Genomic DNA, 11,941 nt, shown 5'->3' with positions numbered 1-11,941 from the left:
ATTACACACATGTGAATCACATGTGAATAAATGAGATTGGATCCTAAAGTCATGAGAGCTGCTTGAAACTCCATGTGTGAAATCAGTAAGTGCAAGCCTGAAAACCGTGCAAGCTTATACTGGGAGTGGAAGATCGCAGAGAAGAGTCTCAGCTGTTCCACGAAAGGGTTACATCCCTGTTCCTTGCTCAGCATCCGCACCATGTCAGCAGCAGCAGTGCAATATGAAACAACAGTAAGAGAAATCAACGTTAACGCCACCAGACCCTCTCTCCTACCTACAGAAAGACCAAGCAATTGCATTGCTCACTTGTTCTCTGAATGCAGCCAGGCAAACATACCCACCTGGGGTTTATTGCACCTACTGTAAACAAGCCAAGCTGCCCAGCTGCTGCATGAACAGTCCTGCGTCCCCCCCCATCCCCGTGGTGTCCTCGGTGCAGGGGATGAGGCTGGCCAGGCAGGGCTGAGCACCAGGCACATCTTCCTCCATCCTGCCCACGACGGGCACAAAACCCACCTGTGCTTTGGGGGCACAAGCCAGACCATGCACCTCTCCTCTGATAGCCAAGGTTCAGAGCAAAGCTTGAGAGGATGGGGACCGTTTCATGCCTTTCCTCCCACAGGCATGACAAAATGACAAAACCTTCCCATTTCTGTCTATCGCCAGGTTTAGCTTAGTTTGCCTTTAGAGGACTTTCAGAAGGATAAATGAATGCTACTGAAGAGGGGTGAGAGGGTAGCTGGATGTCAGGTTTGTATCCAAGGTTTCTAGCCAGAGCCAAGTAAAACCTCTGGTATTTCCCAGACTTATGTCCATTGGTCCCAGCTGATGTTCCACACTTGTAGCTGACTTCTGTGCATCCTATTTTTAATTTATTTATTTATCTATTGCCCACCAAGGTTTTTTTTCCAGAGAAATCCCTATAAAGAAACAGTAGATACATTAATGGATCTGAACTAAAACTCCAGAGTCTCTGCTGAGTATTTGGGTATGTTATGCCATACCAGGAGGTGCTGGGCAGCTGTGCTCAGGGGCTTTGATCCAGGACCACCACAGCCCTAGCTATATTGCCAAACAGTGGGAAACCCCAGGCAGTGTCCTGCACTGGGAGGAAATGTCCCTGCTGCTCTTCTCCCTGCAGTAAACACGTGGCAGCCACCCCTTCCCACAGGGTCGAGGTTTCTTCATGGACACGCACGTCCAGCACTTCACATAGCTAGAAACCATCCATCAACTCCTGGTCCTGTCTCCCAGCCTTCCTGCAGTCCCCTTCCACTTGCCATAGCCGAAATAATCCCAGAAGAGAGACAGAGACTCTGTAACTAAGCGGTTCCCTAAAAGTACCCCATTTTACAAACGAGCACGGGATGAACAGCTGTTTTTTACAGGCTATGAAATATGCTGTGGGCTTGAAAGGGATTCCTTGTGTTGTTGGAGGGTAATGACAAGGTGGACACTAAAGGTCAGGGAAGAGGGATGTGATTCTCCTCTTCCCTGGGGCTTTGCAAGGCAACGGGAGAAAGGAAGTTTTTCCAGACCGGGACTGAGGCGCAACCTGCTTGTGGGGGCAGCCAGATCACTTCACACAATTAAAGGAATGTCATCAAATCTACAGGGATCTCCCAGTCCTCTTTTCCAGTTGCAGGAATTGTGCTTTTGTTAAAAAAAAAAAAAAAAAAAAAAAAAGAACAAATTCTGCTACCACCTTGCCCTGCCTTTGCAAGGAATTGGCTGGTTCTGAAAACAAAGGTGTCTTTCCATGCTGGGCAGCCTCACCCCCACAGCTGGCCACCCACGTGCTCCTACCCATCCCCTGGCAGACCCACAGCAGCGCTCCAAGCCGATGGCCAGCGCTGTGTCCTGCATTGCTGAGCTTCAGGCCTTGCCCCAGCAAAGTTAGCCTGGTGTTTGGTGTAAAATCTCAACTTCTGGAGCTGCCGCCTGCTTCAAGGGCAATTCATCTTCTATGGAGACCACAACAACTTGAGGTGCCATCACCCTGTGCTGTCATGGCCATGCAGGGTAAAAGGAAGGACCAGCCCTGCTGGGAAACCAGGCAAATTTGGCCTTAATGCCTTTCAGCCAAAGAGGATAAATAATGACAAAGAGGATGACGGGGACAGTGCCACGTTTGAGAGGAACAGACGGGAAGGTGCCTGGTTGCTGCAGCAACAAAGCTGGGCTTTCGGAAAGATGGGGTTTTCTTTCTTTTTTCACCTGCCAATCTTCCCCCCACGTCAGCACTCTGCCACTGCGGGAGACGAGCAGTGACATTTACACTCCCACTAACAAGCTGGTTCGATGATGGGCAGCTCTGCAGGAGAGCATCTGGTGTCACAGAGCCCAAGCAGAGAGGATGGGAGGGTCCTCTCAAGCATTTAGCATGATTTGGGACTTTTTATTATTATGAGCATTATTAGGGCAGGAGCGTGCATGGAAACAGCAGGCAAAGCCTCAGTGGAGCATGCAGCGTTTCCTACCATTCATGTGCAATCAGTGGGAGCAATGAGATGCCACTCTTCCCCAGAGAACGTCTCAGCGTGTCCTGCTGGGAGAGGGAAGGAAACAAAAAAGCAAAGAAAAAGGAGAAGATGAGCAAGAAGTCAAGTGACATCACGGGAGCAATTTCACTTCTCAGCCTGGCAAAGTAAATGCAAGAAAAACACAACAGCTCTGAAATTAATTGCATGAAATAGTGGTGCAGGAAACTGTTTTGGGTCATCTCCTCTCTCTTGCTGGTCGATTTGCTGCTGGCATCAGGAGGAAAGCAGAAATTCAGAGTGAGCAGCCTTTCCTGGCTGCCAGACTGCTCTGCCATCGCAGCCGGCTGCGAAGGTGCCCTGCTGGACCAAGACCCCCAAACTGGGGGTGGAAATACAAGAATGTCATGGCCAATAAAACATGAAACTTGTGTATTCCCATGCCCGGCAGAGCCAAGGAAGCTGGGTTTCCTAAGGATCTATGACTCCAAGTCAAAGACCCATGGGGAGTCTCTGATGCCTCATATGGATTGCACCAATACATTTATTTGAGTGAGAGCATTAATAATAGGCTTTCTCTTCTCTACAGTACAAATCTTGGAGGTTCCTGGTATCTTGGAGATCTCCACCCTTCTGTGAAATCAAGGTGAAAGTATGGGCTGAAAGTTATTAGTAAGACACAGACAAATAGGCTGATCCACCTCCTTCCCTGTCCCCAACCTTCCCTCTGAGCACAGCTCATGGGCTAATCAGGCACTTTTCATTAAGGAGCCAGGCTGAAAGGTCAGGATGTCACGGAGAGCAGCCCACCTCTAGTGTCTTTGTCCCTCCCTGAAGCTGGTGCAGCCCCTTCAGACTGAATTTGAAGAGGAAAAGTAGCAGATGTGTTATAACCCAGTTTTCTCAGAGTAATTTCTCTGCTTTTCTAAATCTTCACTAAAAAACTCCCTAAGTTTTTCAGCTGGTGCTTAAAAGTATACCCAGTAATCTGCAGAGAAGAGATGGCTGAACAAACGTACAGTCAAGCCTGGGGGAAAAATGCATGAAGGCAGATTACAAAAGACCAGATAAATAATTCTTCAAATATGGAAACCGCAGAAATTAAGAGGATATTTGCAGTAATCTCTCATTACAGACAGCACACAGGAAGCATTGGCAAGATTGCAAACTGGCCGGCATAGGAACATTATACCTGGGCGAAACCAAACCTGCCCACCGCATCTGCAGCGGTGCAACACACACGGTGACAGCGGTGAAACTCTTGGCAGAAATGTCAATCAAAGAAGCATGGAAAATGAAATCACTTGTGGAGTTTTTTCCAGTGACTAAAACTCTGCAGGGGTGATGCCTAACCAAACCTCAGCATATTTCAGCAGAGGATTCAGGATGGCAAGTTGCTCCTCGTGGCACTGGAGCCTGCGGCAAGAGCTCCGTGCTTGGCAGCTCACATGGCCAGTGGGGCCAGATGAAGGAGAAGCAGGAAAAAACCATTTTTTATCATTCTTGACTGGAATCCTCTTTTCTTCTTATAAAAAAAAAAAAAAAAAAAAAAAGAACAACAACGAAAAAAACCACCAACAAAAAGCCCCCAGACGTTAAATTCTGTTATGGGAAGGGTTTTTTTAATTTTGAAAATTAAAGTGGTTTCATCCATTGTGGGTTGACTTTTTGCCATCAAACCCTAATACAACAAAAGACCAAATCCTTTTGCAAAAGGTACTTACCTGAAAGACAGTGCCAGTGCCAGGCAGGCTGCTTTTGAATCAAAACCTCCTGTGCTCATGTAGGCGTTCAGTTTTGGACCCTTTCAACATTGCTCTAATATAGTTTTCTGCTTCCTGAATCCTTGTCCTTCCCAAAAAGTGTGGGTTACTTATTGTAAAACCTGCCAAGCCAAGCAAGTGAAACAACTGTCCTACAAGGGCAAGGAACAAACTGTGCCACCCACAGGTCCACGTGCCCATGGAGTAGCAGGGAACACCAAGAACCGTACAGAGGCTTCGTTACCAACTGCAGACACTTCTACAGGCATAAATACTGTTCTTTCACTGTGTGGCTGCATCTCAGATGATCCATATGCAATTTTCCTCCCACATCCAGGGAGCAGGGCTGTCAACGCTGGTCAAACCCTGATTGTTCCAACAGATTTGCAATGACCTGTTGAGCTTGCCCTGGGGAATCTGTACTAGCAAATTGGGATTGAGTTGATATTGCAGAGCAGTGACAAGCCCAGAGCAGGGGGCTTCTAGCTGGTTGCAGTACAGAGAAAATATGTCCTTGAAAACAGGAGCCTTGCACACGGAGATGAGCCAAGATTTTGGGTCCTGCTGCTGCCCAAATTATCCCAACACTCCAATTCCACCTGGTCAGCACAGAGGAGAAGGTTTTGAGAGCTGCACGGAGTGACATCAGGGTTAGATGTGGGGACTCTGCCTCCCCAGCAGTGAAACTGGTCTTTCTGAAACTCACCTCTTCCCCAGAGAGCTGTGATAATTCATTAGGCAATTGTATAATCAGAATGTAGCTGCTGGCTGGGAGTTGTGGTCCATTAATAGCCCTATTTATTGCCAACCAAATAATTAGCTTAGACATGCATCAACGGGTCTTGATTACATATAAAATAACTGCCTTATTACATAGAAATCAAATGAGTTTCCGAGGACAGCTCAGGTGTCACCTCAACCTCAGTATCGAAGAGGAAAAGAAAAAAAAAAAAAAGAAAAAAAGAAGAAACCCCAGCCATTTCGATGTGTTGCTCAGCAACAGAATTTGCGGGGGAAACAATCTAGGAATGAAGGAATGAGCATTTCCAAGAGAACAGGTTATTTCAGGCAAGACATCAGGGACAAGTAAATGTCACAGAGGAGGAGAACTTTTTTTTTCTTCTCCTTTAATCAATAATTTAAACTAAGCATTTTGGGTAAAACAAGCATTTAAGTTAGCTGATTGAAAAATGGAAATCCCAAACCTTTGCAAAGAGTCACGTTGCTGAAGAAATGTTTATTTGTTTGTGTGAGGGAAACATTAGATTTACTAGACACTGAATTAAAAATTGAAAATGCTCTTAGAAATGTCACTTGTTCATTTAAAGGGGAAGATGATGTAATGCTTATATTGCTCTATTGTGCAACATCCCTCCCAGAGCAATCTCATATTAATTTTGTTGTTCTCCTTCCCACATTCCCTCCCCTCCCTCCCTTCTCCTTTCTCTTATAGGACAAGACAAGCGCACTGAGTCTCAGCAATGTGGCGGGGGTTTTCTATATCCTCATCGGTGGGCTCGGACTAGCCATGCTGGTTGCCTTAATCGAGTTTTGTTACAAGTCCAGAAGTGAATCAAAGCGGATGAAGGTGGCAACCCATTCCCCGGCCTTTCACACCTTCTCTCTGATCCTACCCTGGCTCCAAAGCTGCCTTCAGAGACGGATGCAGCCCAGACCATGGGTGGAAAGCCAAGACATAGGGACAACGAAGTGACCGTGTCACTCGGCTTGCTAGAAAGGCATAGGAGCATCAGAGGAAGCTAAAGGAGGGTCAAGTGGGCTGTAGTGGGGAGCTGATGAGAGATCAGACACGTGGCATAACGCTAGCTCAAAATCCAGATATAGAGCAAAATCATAGCACAGACGGTGACAGGAACACGTCGCCGTTCCTTAAAATTAATGAAAACAGACTACAGCAGCGTGGATGAAGTGTGCTAGGGCTGGTGTGATACAGCCATTACTGCAATATGACAAAATCCTCAAAGCCAAGCAGTTAACAGCAAGATAAAACTGGGGTAGCACAGCAATGAGTCACATCCTATTGTTCCCTTTGCTGGCACCGTTTGCAGGTTGGCGACAGCGATGTGCGCTCAGAGCGCTGTTGCCCTGGCATGGATGATGTGGGTCTCCAAATTCAGAATTATGGGTCCTCTTAGAGAGAAGTTGGCCTCGAATATCTCCTGTAATGTGGTGGAGTTTTTTCTCCGCCCTGTCATGGTCATGCAAAGCATCCTTCCTGTGACCCAGGAGATTTGTTTCAGCCCTAAATTGTGGTGTGTCTAAATTTCAGTGTCATGTCAAAAGTGGATTAGATTTGAGAGCCTTGGGGATACATATTTAATGCAGCATCTGCGGAACAAGTACATCTTGACTCAGATGACTAGCAGAGATGATCCCTTATACAGATACCATTGTGTGCAAGGGTACAGAGGGATCTGGGCTGTGAGAGTAATACATCCCTTTTCTTCCTCATCTTGACCTCTCCCATGAGCATGGAAGTAGTCCATACAAGTATATGAAGTATGCAGTGAGTTTCATAAAATCAAGAGCTTTTCACTTCCCTGAGCACTGAAACTTACCCAGAATCAAATGGAAAATAAGCAATCATTTCTTTGGGGTTTATGTCACCATTTCGCAACATGCTTAATGTTTTGTCAGCAATAACAGCACTTCTAATTCACTGAAAATGTGCAACAGCTCTTTTCCCATTGAGGTTCAGAAAATTCTGCAGGCAATGAGAGGCACATTGATCACAGGTGTAAGATAATGTGAACGATTAATGTCCCTGAATATACAAAAACTAAATTCTAATTGCTGTCTACGCTGTAAAGCTAGATATGCCACAAATACACTGTGAAAGAGTGTCAGAATGCAATAGCTCCACAGTTTTAAGGAGATTCTGCCCTGCTGTTGGCTTCCCTGTGTTACTGGAAATGACCCACTGATTCACGTACCTCAGTGTCAGCTTGCAGTGCTTTTGCCCTTTAAAAAACCAGCCACTATGGGAAGGAATCGTTGCTCCCAGTGCTAACATCTGGTTGAGGCTTGTCCCTTTGGCTGGCTCCCACCACCAGTGGCTGCCCCACAAAGCCATTCAGCAGAGCCCAGGCAAGCACCCAGATGGGGCTCCAGCTCCACGCCTGGCAAGTGCTTCTGAATAGCTGCTCCAGATTTATCTGTTCTGGATAATTCTTCACCTGTATATCCCCATCCAGAAAGGATGATGGTGCCCTTAGAGATAGCTTTAACACAAAGGCACCAAGTGGACTTCATCTCTTAGTTTAATTGTTCTAAACAGATGGTTTCCTTAGATCTCTGAAAGCAAACATTTTGGATGGTGTCTGGAGCAGGAAGATGAGATTTAGTTTCCTGAATTAGGTTTGCATTTCCAGGTTACCTCAGTCGTCACTGTAGACAAAAACATAGGCACGTGCTCTGCTTCTCACATGAGAAAAGTTAAACATATGCTTGCACTGAGTCAGAGTCCACAATGCATAACCGCACTGGAGTAGTAATAGCATATCTATGGGGGAAGTGTGTATAATACCTCTGCTCAGATCCAGGATGACTGTTCTTATGTTGTAGAGTTTGAGTAGTTTTTGCATATGACACGTATGCTTTATAGCCCAAAATACTGCTGAAACATTTGATTTTTGAATGTAAAGGAGGTGTGAATTAACAGAGCAGATGCAGTAGGGACATGCAGGAAGCAAGAGTCTGATTGGAGACAAGGAGGGAGAGAACAGTGACAGAAAGACAATGCTGGTTTATATTGTAATATCTCCAACATTGCTAAGGACAGGGGGAGACCCCCCCGTCCTTCCTAAAAAGGGTTTTTGTTTAATCCCACAGCAATCAATCAACGAAGCCATACGGACATCAACCCTTCCCAGGCCGGCTGCAGCAGGAGGCAGTGGAGAAAACGGACGTGTGGTCAGCCACGATTTCCCCAAGTCCATGCAGACGATCCCATGCATGAGCCACAGCACTGGCATGTCCCTGGGAGCTACGGGATTATAATTGGCCTTTTGACCCATTGCCTGGGTGAGAGCAGGGGCAGCCCAACTCCACCCCCTCCAGAGCCAAAAACAAACCCAACACCAACAAGACAAACGATGATGACAGAAGGGACAAATTGGATGGATCATCTCGAGGAAATCAAATCTATTTCCCTTTTTATTTGCAAACAGATCCACCGACAGGAGAACAGAAACAGGTCTGTACTGCAATAAGGAGAGTGTAACGGGATTTAACAGACTCACGAACCATCCCTGATCAAAGAACCACTGGAACACTAATGAGGACTATGCCATTTTGTTTTAACTTGGTTGTTAATAAGTCTTAGTGTGTGCAATATATATATTTTTTCTTACTAATTCCTGTGGTGTCAGGGTAACATCAGCCCTTTCCCCCTTCCCTGCTCACTCCTTCAATCTGGTTTAGTTTGGGATGCAAACCATAATGTCTGAGCTACTAACAGCAAAAAAGAAAATCCAATCAATGGCAAGTTGAACTCCCTGCAGGGCGTCAGCATTGACCCCTTTTGTCCATCATGATTCTGCCTTCTGTCGTTCTGTTGTGAACTCGGGCTGGGGCGTTACTGCACACAGCCCTCCCTGCAACGGGAAGGACTTGGTGCAAGAAAGAGCCTGAACAAAAACACGAGGCTGTTTCACAGGGGTAAAGTCATGAATGAGTTTGGAAACCCCAGGTAACCTGAGGACAAGTAATAATCCTTCCAGAGATGATGAGTGGCAGTTCAAGAGAAGAATCATGTGCCTGGAGTGGAGAGTGTCACGCATGGCAGATAGAGCAGATGGTTGGTCTAAGATCATGGTTGGCTGCTGTTCATGGAAAAGGGAAAGTAAATGCCGCATTACCCTCACATGCAACTCTCCTGCCTAGGTTATTGGGGGCTAATAAGCAATTGTGAACCATTTCTTCATTGCTTAGCTTCTGTGTGTGCTCCCTTTTTGGTGGTCACATAAGGGAACCACCCTGAGCTGGGAACAGACCATCTCAAGACATCCAGTTCTAGATGGCTGCCTATTAACCAGTAAAACATGCTAGAAGTTATGGGGCTGCAATGGGAATATCCCTGCCTTTTTGCTCTGAAATCCCTTTATGGCCATTCTACCAATTAAAAAGGACATTTTGTAGATAGTTGGCCTGAACGGCTTCCTGGAAGGACCTGCTGAAGCAATCCAAGAAGGAGACCCTAGAAGAGCTTCATTCAAGTATCCATGACAGTCGACAGCATCAGGGCTGGTCGAACTCAGCCTTCCCATCAAGTTGTGGCCTGTCTGGGTACAAAACCCAAAGTAGCAGATTCCCACTCATGTATCCATAGAGAGGGGAAGCATCCACAAGCAAGGAGAGCAGGTTGATGACCCCAGACTCGGTATCGCAGAAACCTGCACTGCCAGGTGGGCAGCTGGGTGTCCAGCCACAGGCATGGAGATCAAAGGGGCAAGGATGGTGATCCAGAACTGCACAAAAGGTTCATTCCGTGAAACACTGGCATGGACAGACAAATGCTTCCCACCCTGGTGGGACAGAGACACCTCCCCAGAAGTAAAGAATTCCCAGGGGAGCATCAGGAGAGAGAGAAGATCTGTGGGGCGGGGAGCAGTGAACCCACTTAGCCTTGTCCCATCTCACTGATGGCAAATAAAATTCAAAGCTTTTCATAGGACACAGCAAATATATGTCCAGGGACTGAGCTGCTATTGGAGTGTTCTGAGCTGCTTTTCCTTTTTTATCTCTCCTTTTTTTTACTTTTTTTCCTTTATTTTTTCTGCTACATAGCAAGAAAGAAGCAGGAAAAGAAGGGAGGCAGGTGAACAGAAGGTGCTGCAGGCAAGTGACTGGCACAGGTCTGTGAGAAGGATATGTCCGTGCAGCTGTCCATAAGTACAGCTGGAAGCTGCCTGAACACCAGTTTCCATCAGCGTACCAAGGTGCAGAGCAATACGTTTACCACCTTTAACACCAGCCTGGTCTGAAGTATCTGTTCCACTTACCCACTTGTCATGCAACACCTTGGAGACCAGAATGTCAGAGTCAAGGTCCTAACAGCATGTCTTGTGTCGATATGTTTTCCTCTCTCCACCGCTGGAAGCGGTTGTGATCTTCCTCTCTCATCACTGAACATGAACTCCGTTATCAGCCACTCCAAACACCTCTTCAGGTCATTTTGTGTTGGTTATTATTATTTTCAATCCACTTTTCTTACTTTTAACTTCAGTTCCGTGTAAGTGCTAGCACAGCGGAAGCATCCCACAAGCTAGCCTGTTTCCATGCCCAAAAGCCCTCGGATGCATCTCCTGACCCAGCTCTTGCCACGTCCCAGACCTTGCCATGGCAGTGCACCACCGGGTGCTGCGGTGGGAGCAGGCTGCCGAGAGCCATCGGTGCCCCGTCCTCCTCCAAAGACAGGACCATGTGGCAGCAGGTCACGGGGAGCCCAACCGGGCAGTCGGATGGTCTCGTGAGAAGGAGCGCATCAGTGCTAGGACTGGCCGCCTGTGATGTGAAGATGGGAGATGCTGTTTTCAAAGGCTTTTGATCAGTGGAGGGGTTTAAAAAAAAAAAAATTAATAGGACAAAAGCGTGGAAAATGTTAACTTGTAATATGTATTTTTACTACACTTTTCTTAAAAATAGAGTAATGGTAAAACTCTTAAAGACATTGACATTTTTTCTCAACAGGAATCCATATTTAACAGTTTTGCCTTTCATTAAATTTTGCTCTTTGGTACCTGGATCTTTTATTTAACAGCTATATTTGTTTTAACTCTCTTTTGTTTTTTCTTTCTTTTTTTTTTGTTTTTATTATTTTGGCAGTGCTGCAAAGGATTTTGCTTTATCAAACGCAACAATGTTTTTCTTTTCACATTCTCTTTTTTTCAAGCAACATTTTTATTAGTAATTATTATTTACACAAAAATGAAACTATCAGCTGGAATTTTAGCACCAAGGATTCACGATCCATTTTTCATACCTGTCCATGCCATTTTGTGCCAGTGCTGGATGTGTGGAAATGAAAATGATGTTATCCCTCAGGCAGTATTACCCAACCTGAATCAAACGAGACTTCCTTGATTATTGCTGTGTCTGAGTTGTGAACAGCAGCCAAATAAACTGCTTCAGGTTGAAATTGGGAATCTATCTAATATTTACCCAAAGGTCAGGAAACTAAACATTCGTTGGGTTCAAAGTTAATGATTTCACTTTGTTTGGAGTTTTGTGGGGTTATTTTCTGGGGAGGGCTATTAGTGGCTTTTAACTTGTTTTTAGAGAAAGAAAAGATGTGGTCAGCTCAGGGAGAATTCAGAACCAGCACTGGTCCAAAAATCCTCACCAGGATCAGCTTTCCTAGGAACTCCCATGCTGTTTCAGAGGCTTAGACACTGAAGAAGTTTCTCACCCAGTTTTCACAGCGTTAACCTGCTAAATTCCTCATCCAAAAGTCTGTTCAAGGGGAAAGAGCACAGGATTTAAAGGGCCTTGGACATCTGTGCGGATGCTGACAGATTCAAGGTCTCCAACATTCAAAAGAGAATGTTTTACCTGCTGGTAAGTTTTAAAGATAAAGTCAGCAAGGGGTCAAATGAATACGTTTTGAAAAGGGCTGTGAAACCTCAGGCCTCAAATGCAAGAGACTCCCAGGCGATGGGACCCGGAGGAGAGGTT

At 45.9% G+C, this 11,941-nt stretch overlaps 1 protein-coding gene across 2 annotated transcripts in view; it reads left to right on the top strand.

Annotated features, from left to right (window-relative positions):
• The window catches only part of GRIA1 (glutamate ionotropic receptor AMPA type subunit 1), a 125,538-nt gene extending 114,105 nt beyond the window's left edge, over positions 1-11,433 (top strand). For both annotated transcript variants that reach the window (XM_056350118.1, XM_056350120.1), the window contains exons 15-16: positions 5,700-5,834; positions 8,078-11,433. In XM_056350118.1, coding sequence (XP_056206093.1) covers positions 5,700-5,834; positions 8,078-8,266 — 324 coding nt within the window. In that variant the 3' untranslated portion in view covers positions 8,267-11,433. The remainder of the gene's footprint in view (positions 1-5,699; positions 5,835-8,077) is intronic.
• The last annotated feature ends 508 nt before the right edge of the window (positions 11,434-11,941 follow it).

This window comes from Falco biarmicus, chromosome 8 (assembly GCF_023638135.1).
Source record: "Falco biarmicus isolate bFalBia1 chromosome 8, bFalBia1.pri, whole genome shotgun sequence".
Taxonomy (NCBI): domain Eukaryota; kingdom Metazoa; phylum Chordata; class Aves; order Falconiformes; family Falconidae; genus Falco; species Falco biarmicus.
This window is presented reverse-complemented; position numbering and strand designations above follow the sequence as displayed.